We start from the raw sequence: 16,036 nt of genomic DNA on the forward strand, positions 1-16,036 counted from the left end.
AGAGGGGGGTGGGGCAGCGTCCACGTGCCAAGCAGACTTTGGGGACTCCTGCTTCTTTGAATGGTAAGCCAAGGCCAAGGTTGGGGGGGCCTGGGGGGAGAAGAGAGACGCTGCGCTATGAGGTGGAGAGAAAGTTGCTAAGAGAATAACATACCTGGTGCTGCCACACAAGGGGGAAAATCTCTGCTGCCCTGGGATTGAAGTTTGGCCTGAGGAGTGGATGCTGGCCGCTGGCCGCTGGGGGGTGGGGTGTGTGTGCACACGCAGCCCGATTGAATGAAAGAGGAGATGGGGGCTGAGCCTGAACACACCCAGCCTTGAGATCAGCGGGCACCAGCCAGGGACCGAGACCCCGAGGATGAGCCAGGAGCAAACCTGAAACTCCAAACCCACTCTCTCTTTCCCTCCGGGACTCACACTTGGCCTGGCGTCTTCTTTCTTTCTTTTTTAGAAAATCCTGTCCTCTCTGTCCTTCTGTCTTTGCTGCTGCTTTCTCTGGGCGTCCCGGTCCTGGCGGCTCCCCAGCGTCTCATCTGTGACCGCCGCGTGGTGGAGAGGTACATTCTGGAGGCCAAGGAGGCGGAGAATGTCACGGTAAGCCCCTCTACCTTTTTCCCACTTCCCCCCATGGCACACTTCATATAGATCTGGAAACTTCCATGTGTTCCCAGCCCTTGGGTTAGGGTGGAGGTAAGAAGCCAGACCCTCCTTATTTACTCCATAAGAATGATCAACTGAGCTGGGCGCCGGTGGCTCACACCCTTAATCCTAGCTAATCAAGAGACAGACCTGAGGATGGTAACGGGGGCAGAAAAGTTGGGGAGATTCTTATCTCCAATTAACCACCAAAAGCTGGAAGTGGAGCTGTGGTTCAAGTGGTAGTGCATCAGTTTTAAGAAAAAAAAAATGCTTAGGAACAGGGTCCAGGCCCTGAGTTCAAGTCCCAGTACAAGCCTGGAAAAAAAAAAAAAGAATGGCAAACTGATTACCCCCACCCTCCCCACCAGGCATTCTTAGGGTACAGGGGTGGGGCAAAGTTACAGCATCCTGCAGCCTGGGAGCTGGGGCTGGGGCTGGCCTCCAAGGGCTCTGACTCTGAGCTCTGCTTTCTAGATGGCTTCTGTTGAAGACTGCGGCTCAATCGAGAACATCACTGTCCCTGACACCAAAGTCAACTTCCACGTCTGGAAGAGGATGGAAGTGAGTTCATTTCACTCCCTTTCTTAAGTGTGTGAATGATTTCTCACAGGTGGGAAGAGAGAATGATGGGGGAGGGGGAAGGGGAGGGATAAATAACGTGTGTTCACAGCCAAGTGCCAGTAGTTCACATCTATCATCCTAGCTCCTCAGGAGGCTGAGATCTGAGGATCATGGTTTGAAGCCTGCCCCAGACAAGAAAGTCCATGAAACTCTTAACTCTAATTAACTACCAAAAAGTTGAAAGTGAAGCTGTGACTCAAGTGGGAGAACACTGGCCTTGAGTCAAAGAGCTAAGGGGCAGTGCCCAGGCCCTGAGTTCAAGCACCAGGACTGGCCCACACACAAAAAAGGGCATTCCTTCACTCATTCATTCAGCATACCTTATTGCATGCCTTCTGTTTGGGCAGGTTGATGCATGGGGCTTTTGAGATGGAGGAGGAAGGAGGGTGAATCAAAAACTAGCTGACTCTATGGGGTCTGCTTCCTCTAGGTCTCACAGCAGGCTGTAGAAGTCCGCCAAGGCCTAGCCTTGCTCTCAGATGCCATCCTGCGTAGCCAGGCTGTGCTGATGAATTCTTCTCGGCCATCGGAGATTCTGAAGCTGCACGTGGACAAGGCTGTCAGTGGCCTACGCAGCATCACCTCCTTGCTCCGGGCACTAGGACTTCAGGTAAGCAAAGTCCAGGCTTCTGTTAAGATGGGGGAAGCTGGGCTGGGAATATGGTGCTCAGGCCCTGAGTTCAAGGCCCAGGACTGGCAAAAAAAAAAAAAAAAAAAAAAAGATGGTGGAGCTGACTGGTGGTGCTGGTGGCTTATACCTGAAATTCTAACTACTAAGGAGGCTGAGATCTGAGGATCACAGCTCAAAGCCAGCTGGGGAAGGAAAGTTTGTGAGACTCTTTTATCTGTAGTTAAGCAGCAAAAAGCTGTGGCCCAAGTGGTTGAGAAGCAGCACTGAGTGAAAAAGGCAAGTGATAACTCAAGGCTTTGAGTTCAAGCGCGAGTACTGACACACACACACACCACACACACACACACAAAATTCAAAAGATAGAAGAGAGGATTCTGATGAAGAATCTAGGGGTTCTCCTTACCCCACCCCCTTATTGGATCCCTCACTTCATAGGTACCACTTGGAGCCACAACCCAAGCCCTCCCTGATCATTTCCATCTGGGTCTTCAGCACATCCGGGTCCTTTGTACATCCGGGTCCTTAACTTCCGGTTCTTTCTCTCTTGGCAGAAGGAAGCCATCTTGCCTCCAGACGCCCCCTCCCCTGCACCACGCCGGACATTCACCGTGGATAATTTCTGCAAACTCTTCCGAATCTACTCCAATTTCCTCCGGGGAAAGCTGAAGCTGTACACAGGGGAGGCCTGCAGGCTCGGGGACAGGTGACGCGAGGCCACCTTCGCCGCAGGAGGCAGCCGCCAGCCCACTCACGCCCGCCGCCCCTGCCCTGTCTCCCCCTCCGCCACGCCCCAGCCCCTCTAGGGCGTCACTGCCTGGCCGGCCTGGCCCCAGGACACTCCAGTGCCAGCAGTGACGAGTCTCCCGGGGAGCTGACCCCAGCAGGAGGAAGTCAAGAGCCCGGCTGTAAACTCAGGGGCAGAGCTATGCCAGGGCCACATCCCCTGGGGGATGGGACACAGGGCCAAGACCCCCTGCAAGATTTAGGGGGGAGCAAGATGAATTCCCAAGGTCTCATGGGACTCCTGTGACAGCCAGAGCCCCTCTCCATGTGGGATGCTGGAGCCAAGGAGATGTCTGGGCTCTCCTGGGGAAGGGGAAGAGGGCCTATGGTTTGTGTGTGTGCGTGTGCGTGTGTATATATATATGTATTTTAAAATCTCACTGGCAAGAGCTGAAACCACTAATATGGCTTTTCTGGTTATTATTTTTCCTGGGAGCCCCCTTCTCCCCCCCCTCCCCCAGCCCTAGTAGTGAGGTGTCAGATCTGGGAAAGCAAAGGTACCAAAGGTGGAAGGGGGTTGGGCCGACCTACGTGCTGCCTCACATGGCCTGTCTCACCTCTTGACCTCAGTGGGCCTGAAACCACAAACTGCCCACGCTGGTCAATACGGACGCCCCATTCAAGGCTGCCTCTCAGTGGGCAGCTGCCAGCTAGCCAGAACAAACCTATAGTGAGCTGAGTATTATCTATCCTGGAAGAGCTGGGCAACAGGGCTTACACCTGTAATCCCAGCTACTCAGAAAGCTGAAATCTGAGAATCCTAGTTAGAAGCTAAGCCTGGGGAAAACAAATTTGAGAGACTCTTATTTCCAATGAACCAGTAAAGGGTTAGAGTTGGAGCTGTAGCTCAAGTGGTAGAGTATCAGCCTTGGGTGAAAAAGCCCAGGCCCCAAGTTGAAGCCCCAGGACCGGCACCACAAAACAGACAAAAACCAGGAGAAAGAGCTGATGACAGCTATCAGCCTTGGCTGTTAAACCCTAATTATTTCCCATCATTTATGGCCTGTTTAGATCATACCGCACCAGTCTCCTATCTGAATTGGGCACACTATGCTCTGGCCTCAGACTATGTGGGACATCTTGTGTCACCTGTAATTCCAGGGGGCTCCTGGATTTCTTGCCAGTAATGGTTTGTCTGGAACAGCTCACTGCGGGAGACCTCTGCAGCCAGCAAAGCTGCCATAAACATAGGGGACCCCCAATCTTGGCCAGCTTCTATTTCAAAGCAAACTAGCCCTGTGCCAGTGGCTCACGCCTGTCATCCTACTACTGTGGAGGCGGAGATCTGAGGATTAGAGTTCAAAGGCAGTATTGGCAGGATAGTCTGTGAGACTCTCATCTCCAGTTAACCAGTAAAAAGTCAGAAGTGGAGCTTTGGCACCAGCCTTGAATGAAAAACCTTAGGGATAGTGCCTAGGCCCTGAGTTCAAGCCTCAGAACACACACACACACACACACACACACATACAGCGAAGCCAGCCTGCATCCTGCACCCTAATAAAGATGAAAGTTTTTGTTTTTTTTACAATCTACAGCAGGTTGGGAGGAGCTGGAGGGGTGTGTATGTATGCATGTGCACGCACGTGTGCACATGTATATGTGTGTAGGTGTGTGTAATTTAAGAAAATAATTTTCTCTGTGGCCAACCTGGGTCTTGGGCTACAGCGCCCTCGTCAGGTGCTGTTGGGAACTGTTCCACACATCTATGAACTAAAGATGATTTTTGCATGGGACTTCGATTTCTTATGTCAGTGGGATGAATTAGCAAAGGGCATCCTAGGTTGCTAGAACTAATAGATGTGTTCTATTTTTGCTTTTTTTGTCAGTTATCAGCTTGTTTGCTTATTTGAGCCATACTTCCTGCCTGGTTTTTGTTTGTTGGCTGGTTAATTGGAGGTGGAGTCTTTGGGGACTTTCCTGCTGGGCTGGCTTTGAACCTTTATCTTCTGGATCTCAGCCTCTTGAGTAACTAGGGTTTCAAACCCGATCCACCAGAAGAAGCTGGCTGTGCACAGGTCTTAAAAGTACTGAGAGGAGAGATGAGGAATAGAGAGGCCAAGCTCCTATGATCCCAGGGTCCATTTTCTGGACTCACCCGGCAGAGGGGAAAGGAGAGTAGGGTGGAGAAAACTAATCATTTGCAGTCAATAGGGCATTAGACTCAAGCATCCTTTGTTCCCAACCCTTGCCTTGGTTCCCACTTTCCCCTAGAGAGGCAGAGGTGCCTGCTGCCCTCCCACCCAAGTCTCCCACACATGAGGCCATTGCAGCCTCACCCATCCATTTCCACCTGGGTCGTCACTAGCCCAAATCTGTTCTGGATCCTGGAAGTCAAGATTACCCCATGCACCCTCCTGTCCCAACTCCCAGGAACTAGGCTGCTCCTGGTACCACTCAGTGTACTCGGCTCCCCACCGAGGGCCATCACTGCTGGACTTGAGTTAGTTCCATGGAACTTTCTAGACATGGCCATCAAAACTCAACACAATGATAGGATGTCAGGAAAACAGGCTGCCAGGCAACAGGGACTCAAGGCTGTAATCCTAGATGCTCAGGAGGCTGAGATCTGAGGATCACAATTTGAAGCCAGTTCTGGGAGGGAAAATCCAGGAGATTCTTTATTACCAATTATATATTAAAAGAGCTGGCTGTGGAGTTGTGGCTCAAGTGATAGAGCTCTAGCCCAGAGGCAGTGCCCAGACCCTGTGTTCAGGCCCCAGGACTGGCACAAACCAAAAACAAGAAGAAGAAGAAGAAGAGAGCAAGGCTAATTCTGCTGAAATTCTATCATAGAACTGTGACCTGTTGAAAGATCATCAGGAACAGAAAGCAAAAGCAAAAACACACTAACCCAGCAGCACACTTTCCCAACTTAGGGGAGTCATTCCTAAATGACTCTTAACAACCTGGGTTTGAAAATCAATTATTAAGGAAAATTATGTGTGTGGTGTGTGGTGGTGTGTGTGTTGGAAGGCTGAGGCAGAAGGGAAAAAGTAAGGAAAGAAAATGGGAAGGAGGGAAGGAAGAGAAGGAAAAAGATGAGAGAAAAGGGAGGGAGGAAAAGAGGAAAGGAGAGAGGGAGGAAAGAAAGCAGGGAAGAAAGACTGAAGGAGGAAAGAAGGAAGAAAGGAAGGGGGAGAGAAGGAGGAAGGAAATGACATGGTACACACAGATTTCTGATTTTCTTAAATGCTTTGCTGGGGCTGGGAATATGGCTTACCAGTAGAGTGTTTGCCTAGCATGCATGAAGCCCTGGGTTTGATTCCTCAGCACCACATAAACAGAAAAAGCCGGAAGTGGTGCTGTGGCTCAAGAGGTAGAGTGCTAGCCTTGAGCAAAAAGAAGCCAGGGATAGTGCTCAGGCCCTGAGTTCAAGCCCCAGGACTGGCAAATAAATAAAATGCCTGGCTATGCTAATTAGCCCCCCTCCCTCAATCCTATGCATGAAGGACTTGAAGCCCAGAGAGGTCAGCAGAATTTACAAGGGCACACAGGTACGCTGCACTGGCCTCTTGCTCTCTGGAACAATTTCTGGAGTTCCTCTCCATCCCGAGGTCTCTTGAATTGTGTTCCTGCTGCTGCCCAGCTCATCAAATCTGCCAGTCTTTGGAGTAGTGCCCATTTCTGGTTCCCTAAATGCAAAACTTGGCCTTCCCCCTCCCATCTTCCAGTCCTGCGTGGAACCCCACCCCCACTCCAGGCACCCGACTTGGTGGGGCCAAAGGAGGTCAGCAGAAGCAGCATCAGAGCCCTATTGCCCAACGGGGGGGGGGGGGGGGGAGCACTCTATGGGTCAGTGACTTCCCACTGTCTTCCCTGACTTAACCATTTCCTGCCACTGGTGGTGTCTGTGGCTTCTCTCCATGCCCAATGGACGTTGGGCCTTTTCATGTGAACGGGGCATAGGATTTAAAACACTTTTAAAAACACTATTTGGGTTTGGAGGGGAAAAAACAGTACTGCGGTTTGATCTTATGGCCTTAACTTTGCCAGGCAGATTCTCTACTGTGTAAGCCACACCCACTGCGTGAGCTGCACCCACAGCTCTGTTGGCATTGGTTGTTTTTGAGATGGGGATCTTGTGGGGGGTTTTGGCCTAGGTCAGCCTGGGTCATGACCCTTCTTGTTATGCTTTCTCAGCTAGACAGGGCAACAGCTGGGCACCATGATGCCTGGTTTATTGGTTGAGATGATGTCTTTGTGAACTTTTTGCCTGGGTTGACCTTGAACCCAGCTATGAAATAGGTTTCTGACCATCCTAGAGGCACCTGTCAAGTAAAAGTTAAGATGAATGGAAAGTAGGGGCTGGGGATATAGCCTAGTGGCAAGAGTGCCTGCCTCGGATACACGAGGCCCTAGGTTCGATTCCCCAGCACCACATATACAGAAAACGGCCAGAAGCGGCGCTGTGGCTCAAGTGGCAGAGTGCTAGCCTTGAGCGGGAAGAAGCCAGGGACAGTGCTCAGGCCCTGAGTCCAAGGCCCAGGACTGGCCAAAAAAAAAAAAAAAAAAAAAAAGATGAATGGAAAGTAGAATGTTTGTGTTTCCGTTGAGGATTCAGGCAGAATTAGGGTTAGGTTGAGGTCCATTTAGGGGTCCATTTTGTTTTCTAGTTAGGATTTTTTGGGGGGGGGGGGTGTACAGTCCTGGGGCTTGGACTCAGGGCCTGAGCACTATCCCTGGCTTCTTTTTGCACAAGGCTAGCACTCAGCCACTTGAACCACGGCACCACTTCTGGCCTTTTCTCTATATGTGGTACTGAGGAATCAAACCCAGGGCTTCATGTATGCGAGGCGAGCACTCTTGCCACTAGGCCATATTCCCAGCCCTCTAGTTAGGATTACGAAAAGGGCTACAGGGTCACTCACTGGGCCCTGGTGTCTCACGCCTGCATTCCTAGCTACTCAAGGAGACAGATCTGAGTATCACAGTTTGAACCCAGTCTGGGCAGGAAAGTCTGTGAGACTCTTATCTCCAATTAACCACTAGAAAACCGGAAGTGGAGCTGAGGCTTAAAGTGGTAGAGTACTAGCCTTGAGCAAAAGAGCCCAGGTACAAGGGCTCACGCCAAAATACATTTAAAATGGGGGAAAAAAAGCACTAGGATTAGGGTTAAGATTAGGGTTAGGGTTAGGTAAGGTACAATTAGAGTAAAATGCAAACATATTTTAAGAATTATGAGGCAGAGGCAGGAGATGTGGCTCTGGTGGTGGAGCACCCCCCCCACCCCCAGCAAGTGAAGGCATCAGATCAGGAGTTCAAATCCCAGTCTTTTTTTTTTTTTTTTTTTTGGCCAGTCCTGGGCCTTGAACTCAGGGCCTGAGCACTGTCCCTGGCTTCTTTTTGCTCAAGGCTAGCACTCTGCCACTTGAGCCACGGCGCCACTTCTGGCCGTTTTCTGTATATGTGGTGCTGGGGAATCGAACCCAGGGCCTCATGTATACGAGGCAGACACTCTTGCCATTAGGCCATATCCCCAGCCCTCAAATCCCAGTCTTGAACAGAAAAAAAAAGAGTTACAAGGCAATTACAGTTTGAATACAACTGAGGATATGTGTATTATTTATTAGTTTAGGTATAATTAAGGTTAGGATTAGGGTTAGAAGACTGTCCAGCCCCACCATCACTTTAAACCATGGGCTATGCATCCAATAAGAGATTGGATTTCAAGCTGTATCTTCTTTTTTTTTTTTTTGGCCAGTCCTGGGGCTTGGACTCAGGGCCTGAGCACTGTCCCTGGCCTCCTTCTGCTCAAGGCTAGCACTCTGCCACTTGAGCCACAGCACCACTTCTGGCCATTTTCTGTATATATGGTGCTGGGGAATCGAACCCAGGGCCTCATGTATATGAGGCAGGCACTCTTGCCACTAGGCCATATTCCCAGCCCAGGCTGTATCTTCTTGCTTGAGGTTTTTCCTCCTATCCTTCCTTTCTTGTTTCCCCCTTCTCCTCTGTCTCTTTCTCCCTTCCTTCCCCCTTTGACTCTGCCTCCCTTCCTCCTCCCATACTTCCTTTGTTTTGGAAGCAGGCTCTTGCTATATAGCCCAGGCTAGTCTTGGACTGTTTTTTTTTTTTTTTTGCCAGTCCTGGGCCTTGGACTCAGGGCCTGAGCACTGTCCCTGGCTTCTTCCCGCTCAAGGCTAGCACTCTGCCGCTTGAGCCACAGCGCCGCTTCTGGCCGTTTTCTGTATATGTGGTGCTGGGGAATCGAACCTAGGGCCTCATGTATCCGAGGCAGGCACTCTTGCCACTAGGCCATATCCCCAGCCCCTAGTCTTGGACTGTTGATCCTCCTGCCTCAGCCTCTGCGGTCCTGGGATGACAGGCAAGTGCCCCCATGGCTCCCTGAGCAATTGGTGTCTGTGTAAAGGGCATCCCAGCTCCAGCCAGCACCTGTCTGATTCACACTCTACCTGGCCAGCATGCTGCAAAGCTCTTTCATAAAATGAGGGTGTGATCAAGCCACTGCATTGCTTAAAACTCTTCAGTGGCTCGGCTGGGTGTGGTGGTGCACCCCTGTAATACCAGCACTTAGGAGGCTGAGGCAGGAAGATCTGGTTCGACGGTGGCCTGTATAATGTGGCAAGACTCTGTCTCAAAAAATGTTCCCCCCAATAGATCCTCAATATGGCATTCAGGTACAGTCCTGAGTTCAAGTCTCTCTCTCTCTCTCTCTCTCTCTCTCTCTCTCTCTCTCTCTTTCTCTCTCTCTCTCTCTCTCTCTCTCTCTCTCTCTCTCTCTCTCTCACACACACACACACACAATAGTAAAAGCATAAACTGGGCTGGGAATGTGGCTTAGTGGTAGAGTGCTTGCCTAGCATGCATGAAGCCCTGGGTTCGATTGCTTATCACCACATAAACAGAAAAAGCTAGAAGTGGCACTGTGGCTCAAGTGGTAGAGTGCTAGGCTTGAGCAAAAAGACGCCAGGGACAGGGCTCAGGCCCTGAGTCCAAGCCCAGGACTGGCAAAAAAAAAAAAAGCATAAATCCTTCCATAAACATTTATTACCAAGTATTATGTATCATCCATAGGATATCTTGCACATACAGAGGGCACAGCTGTGGGTCTGTTTACAGGAGCTCCTCTGAAACATGAGAGAGTGTGTTATCCTAAAAGTTAGGAGGGCCAGTTGCTGGTGCTCACACCTGTCATCCTAGTTGCTCAGGAGGCTGAGATCTGAGGATCAAAGTTCAAAGCCAGATGGAGCTGAAAAGTCCATGAGACTTTATTTATTTATTTATTTAGCGACTATGTAGGGCTTGAACTCAGGGCCCGGGCATTGTTCCTGAGCCTCTTTATCTTCAAGGCTAGTGCTTTACCCTTTGAGCCACAACACTGCTTCATGTTTTTGAGTGGTTAATTGGAAATAAGAATCTCACGGGGGCTTTTCTGCCTGGGCTGGCTTCAAACTGTGATCCTCAGATCTCAGCCTCCTGAGTAACTAGGATTACAGGTGTGAGCCACAGATGCCTGGCTTCCCTGAGTCTCTTGTCTCCAATTAATCACCAAAAAAGCCAAAAGTGAAGCTGTGGCTCAAGTGGTAAAGTGCTAGTCTTAAGCAAAAGAACTCAGGAACAGCAGCCAGGCCCTGAGTTCAAGGCCTAGGAGCCAGAATATGTCATTGCTATGATGTTGCTAGGTGATAGGACTTTCCTGATTCCATCCAAATCTTATGGGACCACCATAAGATCTGGCATATGTGGCCAGTATTGGCCACAAATATGTAGGGCAGGATTGTGTCTGTGTATGCATGCCCTAACGTGTGTGTGTGTGTGTGTGTGTGTGTGTGTGTGTGTGTGTGTATACTGGTATTGAACTCAGGGCCTGGCTGCTGCCCTTGAGGGTTTTTTTTCTTTTTGCCAGTCCTAGGGCTTGGACTTATAGCCTGAGCACTGTCCCTGGCTTCTTTTTGCTCAAGGTTAGCCCTCTACCACTTGAGCCACATTCCCAGCCCTATCCCTGAGTTGTTGTTGTTGGTTTTTTTTGTTTTTGTTTTTGTTTTTGCCAGTCCTGGGGCTTAGACTCAGGGTCTGAGCACTGTCCCTGGCTTCTTTTTTGCTCACGGATAGCACTGTACCACTTGAGTCACAGTGCCACTTCCGGCTTTTTCTATATATGTGGTGCTGAGGAATCAAACCCAGGGCTTCAGGTATACGAGGTGAGCACTTTACCACTAGGCCATATTCCCAGCCCTCCCTGAGTTTTTTTTAACTCAAAGCTGGAGCTCTGCCATTTGAGCTCCACTTCAGGGGTTTTTTATTTTGGTGTGGCTCATTGGAAATAAGAGTTTCATGTACTTTTCTGCTAAGGCTGGCTCAGATCTCAACCTCCTGAATATCTAGGATGACAGGTGTAAGCTGCTGGTGCTCTGGTTTTCTTCTGTTCTTTGCCAGTCATTTCCAGTCTGCCCTTCACTCGATCCTTCATGGTCTTTACTACTGTTGCTAGTTGTAGAATTTTTAGGTTTGAAACGATTTGCCGTTAGAATTCTGCACACAATATTCCGATGTCTTTTAGAACCCATGGTTGCTACTGAAAAGCCCTGATGTCTTCTGATCCTTGATCCTTACTATGTGACCTGATCTACTGATCCCTGATCCTTACTACATGACTTCGTCTACTGATCCCTGATCCTCACTACATGACTTCGTCTACTGATCCTCAGTCTTGACTACATTGCTTCATCTACTGATCCCTGATCCTTACTGTGTGACCTTGTCTACTGATCTTTAGTATGTGACCTATTCCTCTCTATCAGAATGTGTCTGGGATGTTTTTTTTCACTCCCTAGAATAGGACATTTTATAATGTACCTTCCCTTTTTATGTATTAGGTATTTTCTAAGCTAGAGACTTGAGTATTTCAGATCTGGGGTATTTACCTGTGTGTGTATCTTTCTTTCTTTTTTTTTTTTTTTTTTTTTTTTTTTGCCAGTCCTGGGCCTTGGATTCAGGGCCTGAGCACTGTCCCTGGCTTCTTCCCGCTCAAGGCTAGCACTCTGCCACTTGAGCCACAGCGCCGCTTCTGGCCGTTTTCTGTATATGTGGTGCTGGGGAATCGAACCTAGGGCCTCGTGTATCCGAGGCAGGCACTCTTGCCACTAGGCCATATCCCCAGCCCTCTTTCTTTCTTTTTAAAATCCCTTCTGCCAGGTGCAAGTGCCTCATACCTATAATCTTAGCTACTAAGGAGGCTGAGATCTGAGGATCACCATTCAAAGCCAGCCAGGGCAGGAAAGTCTGTGAGACTCTCATTTCCAATTAACCACCAGAAAACTGAAAGTAGTACTGTGGCTCAAGTGGTAGAGTGCTAGCCTTGAGCTGAAGAGCTTAGGGACAGTTCCCAGGCCCAGAATTCAAGCCCCACAACCGACAAAAAAAAAAAAAATCCCTTTTTTTCTCTCTTTATAAACTATTTTTTCCTTTTCTTTCCTTTTTTCTTTTTTGCCAGTCCTGGGGCTTGAACTCAGGGTCTGAGCACTGTCCCTGAGCTTCTTTTGCTCAAGGCTAGCACTCTACCACGTGTGCCACAGCACTACTTTTGGCTTTTTCTGTGTATGTGGTACTGAGGAATCGAACTCAGGGCTTCATGCATACCAGGCAAGCACTCTAGCACTAAGTCACATTCCCAGCCCTGAACTATTTCTTTTGGATATTAGATTTCCTGGGCGGATCTTCCATGCCTTTCTTTACTCTTAATTTATTTCTCTCTCTCTCTTTTTTTTTTTTTTTTTTTTTGGCCAGTCCTGGGCCTTGAATTCAGGGCCTGAGCACTGTCCCTGGCTTCTTTTTGCTCCAGGCTAGCACTTTGCCACTTGAGCCACAGCACCATTTCTGGCCGTTTTCTGTATATGTGGTGCTGGGGAATCGAACCCAGGGCCTCATGTATACAAGGCAAGCACTCTTGCCACTAGGCCATATCCCCAGCCCTAATTTATTTCTCTTGATTTTTAATCCGAACGCCTGTATTAGATGTTCAATTGAATTTTTTCTGTTTTTCATAACCTCTTCAAAAGGATGCCAAGGACAGAGGCCCAGAGGTATAGACAAGAGGCCCAGACTTCGCCCTGTCCCCTCCCTCTGCCCCCGGGGGTCACCTCTGAGGTCCCCTCATGGAGTACGCAGTTTGGACTCTGGTGCTACTAATGGGGGCCACCTGGATGCATATGTCTGCCCCCTCCTGGTAAGCAGGGACCTGTGAGGGGATGGATGTCCAGGGCAGCTGGATGGACAGAGCAGGCAGGCTAAAGACAAAGGTGCTGGGGGGGATGGGGGGCAGGCAGGCAGCCCAGTGGGATGGAGACAGGTTGACCCACAAACCCTAAACTTGGGGGCTTTAGAATTAAGAAGAAATAGGAGGTATAGAGTTGGGGAGACAGATGATGACAGGTGACAGAGAAGTTAGGATCTCTGAAAACAGACAAAACCCAAAGTAAGCCCAGGCTTTGGGGTAGCATCAGCAAGAAATGATGGGAACCAGGTTCCAGTGGCTCTCATCTGTAATCCTGGCTACTCAGGAGGCTGAGATCTGAGGATCAAGGTTTGAAGCCAGCCTGGGCAAGAAAGTCAGTGAGACTCTTATCTCCCACAAACCAACCAAATGCTGGAAGTGGCACTGTGGCTCAAGTGGTAGAGCACTAGCCTTGAGTGAAAAAAAAACCACAAAAAAAGACAAGTAAAAGCACAAGGCCCCGAGTTCAAGTCTAAAGACAGGCACCTAAGAACAGAAAGAAAGAATGAAATTCCTGGAGCTTGGGAGGAGGATTTGACCAAAAACTTGAACAAAGAAAATGAGAGGTCATTCATTCTCTGTATCCCAGCATGCCCAGGGGTGGAAGGTTGACAGGTGGGGGGGGGGGCAGCACCTCAGCCCCTATATTGAGTTGGGTGTAGCTGGAGAAACCCCATCTTATCAACCCACTGGGGATCTGGGATTCCTTCAGTCCCTATTTAAAGTACAAGAAAACTTGGGCAATAGTGAAAAACACCTCACCCCCCTGTCCCGGGAAAGTGATCCTTAGGAGGGAAAAGGAGCTGCTAAGCAGGATTCCCATGCAGAGGGCTTGCCTACAACTGCTGAGTGGATGGAGGATGGGACAGGTTGCAGGATGAACACTTTTTAAGAGACTGGCTGGAAGAGGCTGTGGGTGACCTTTCTGGAAATGACCTTTCAAGTCATGTGGCTTAAACGCAGGACCTGGGCATTGTACCTGAGCAATTTTGCTCAAGGCTAGTGCTCTACCACTTTGAGCCACAATACCACTTCTGGTTTTCTAATGTTCCATTGGAGATTAGAATCTTTTGGACTTTCCTGCCTGGGCTGGCTTCCAACTGTGATCCTCAGATCTCAGCCTCCTGAATAGCTGGGATGACAGGCATGAGCCACCAGCACCCAGCTTTTCTAAAATATTAAGACATGTCAATATAGGGAGAGAGGAAGAAGCACCTAGAAATCAGCTCTCAGAATACACACCATCACAAATTCTGCATTTAATGACAAGGACGATGGTTTTGCTTTCTCCAACCCCAAGGACACAGAACCCTCTGGATTGGGAGGTGTTTGTTCGCCGCGCTGTGGATAATGGTAAGTCGGGCCTCCTCTCCCTCTTTAGGCTGGTCACCGATAGATGGCCTGTAATCCCAGCTTTTGGGGATGCTCAGATTGGGAGGATGGTGATTCCAAGCCAACCCCAGGCAGGAAAGTTTACGAGACTCTATCTCAAGGAAAAGAAGCTGGGTGCTCTGGTGCGTGCCTGTCATCCTAGCTGCCCCAGGAAGCCTAGAATAGGCAGAGTGCAGTCCAGTCTTGTGTTTGAGCAGGAAGTGAGACCCCATCTCAAAAGAATCCATGTAAATAAAGAGCCAGCAGGGCTGGGAATGTGGCTTAGTGGTACCGTGCTTGCCTAGCATGCATGAAGCCCTGGGTTCGATTCCTCAGCACCACATATATAGAAAAAGCCAGAAGTGGCGCTGTGGCTCAAGTGGTAGAGTGCTAGCCTTGAGCAAAGAGAAGCCAGGGACAGTGCTCAGGCCTTGAGTTTAAGCCTGAGGACTGGCAAAAAAGCAAAACAAAACAAAAAAATAAATAAAGAGCCAGAGGCATGGCTTGGTGGTAGACAGCCTGCATAGCAGGGACAAGGCCCTGAGTTCAAAGCCCTGTACCACTAAAAAGGAAGGAAGGAAAGGAGAAAGGATGAGGAGGGAGGGAGGGTGGAAGGGAAGTTCCCCCTACAAATAAAATAACCAACCCTTAGGAAGCAGAGGCAGGAGGACCTTGAATCTGAGGCCAGCCCGGATTACATAGCAGGACCCTGTCTCACAAAACACAAAACCAAATCAAAACAACAAAAATTGTAATAGAAAAATCAACAGAGCAACAGCAAAGCCTCTCCAACACAGTTCTTGACCCTTGACCCTGCCGTCCTGCTCACCCTCCTCCCAGCCCTGACTATTACTAAAGTCCTGTCTCCCAGGCCTCTGCTCTGATCCCAAATGGTAGTATTGCCTCCCTCTGAGCTTAGTGACCCTCCTGACCCCATCTCTTGGGGTGGCTCTGTGGCCTGGCCCTACCCTCCTTTGCCCTCTGTCCTTTGCCCTTCGCCCTTGGCTCTCTGCCCTCTGTAAGGCCTCACTGGCTCCTTTCTTTTTTCCTTCCACTCCTCCCTGCCTCCCCTCCCTTCCTTCCCTCCCTCTCCTCTCTTCTCTCTCTGTAGCCATTATCACTAAGTGTGATTTTGAAGATGACAGCAAGCCCCTCTGTGACTGGTCGCAAGTGTCTGCAGATGATGGAGACTGGATTCGAACCAGTGGACCCTCCCCAACTGGCATCTCTGGGCCCCCTGGCGGGTACCCCAATGGAGGTGAGGAGCCCTGGGAAATTCTGAGAGCAGATGGTGGTCAGTGGGCAGGAGGAGGGCGGAAGCAGACACTGGGCTCTGAGCAGGGAGGGCTGGGGTGGCATTTGGAGACAGCCCTTGGGGGCAGCAGGATCTCAGCATCCTGGGCTCTGCCTCCTCCAGAGGGCTACTACCTGCACATGGATTCTAGAACCTTCCGGACGGGTGGAGTGGCCCGCCTTCGTAGCCCGGATATTTGGGAGCATGGCCCCCTCTGCCTGTATTTCGCCTACCACATGTTTGGATTGTCCTGGGGTGCCCAGCTCAGACTCCTCCTGCTCATGGGGACACAGGACAACCGCCCCAAAGTGCTCTGGAAACACGTGAACACCCAGAGTCCCTCCTGGATGCCCACCACAGTCACGCTGCCCGCTGAGCTCATCCTGCCCAGCCGGGTGAGGCCTGGGCACACCTAGGAACCCCTCGGGGGTGCTGGGAGTGGCCATGGGGGCTGGGCTGTGAA

The 16,036-nt window shown here is 50.0% G+C and overlaps 2 protein-coding genes across 2 annotated transcripts in view; both read left to right on the forward strand.

Moving 5' to 3' along the window:
* Nucleotides 1-471: 471 nt before the first annotated feature.
* On the forward strand, nucleotides 472-2,598 carry Epo (erythropoietin; the record flags this gene model as incomplete). The annotated part of the gene is made up of 4 exons (XM_048345541.1): nucleotides 472-594; nucleotides 1,114-1,200; nucleotides 1,691-1,870; nucleotides 2,443-2,598. Coding segments are annotated over 4 exons (546 nt in total), but the record flags the coding sequence as incomplete, so codon positions are not given.
* An 11,584-nt stretch (nucleotides 2,599-14,182) lies between these two features.
* Nucleotides 14,183-16,036, forward strand: part of Zan (zonadhesin) — a 44,437-nt gene continuing 42,583 nt past the window's right edge. Inside the window, exons 1-3 of the mRNA XM_048345574.1 lie at nucleotides 14,183-14,261; nucleotides 15,391-15,537; nucleotides 15,697-15,968. Of these exons, the coding sequence (XP_048201531.1) occupies nucleotides 14,183-14,261; nucleotides 15,391-15,537; nucleotides 15,697-15,968 (498 nt within the window). The remainder of the gene's footprint in view (nucleotides 14,262-15,390; nucleotides 15,538-15,696; nucleotides 15,969-16,036) is intronic.

This window comes from Perognathus longimembris, chromosome 1, assembly GCF_023159225.1.
Source record: "Perognathus longimembris pacificus isolate PPM17 chromosome 1, ASM2315922v1, whole genome shotgun sequence".
NCBI lineage: Eukaryota > Metazoa > Chordata > Mammalia > Rodentia > Heteromyidae > Perognathus > Perognathus longimembris.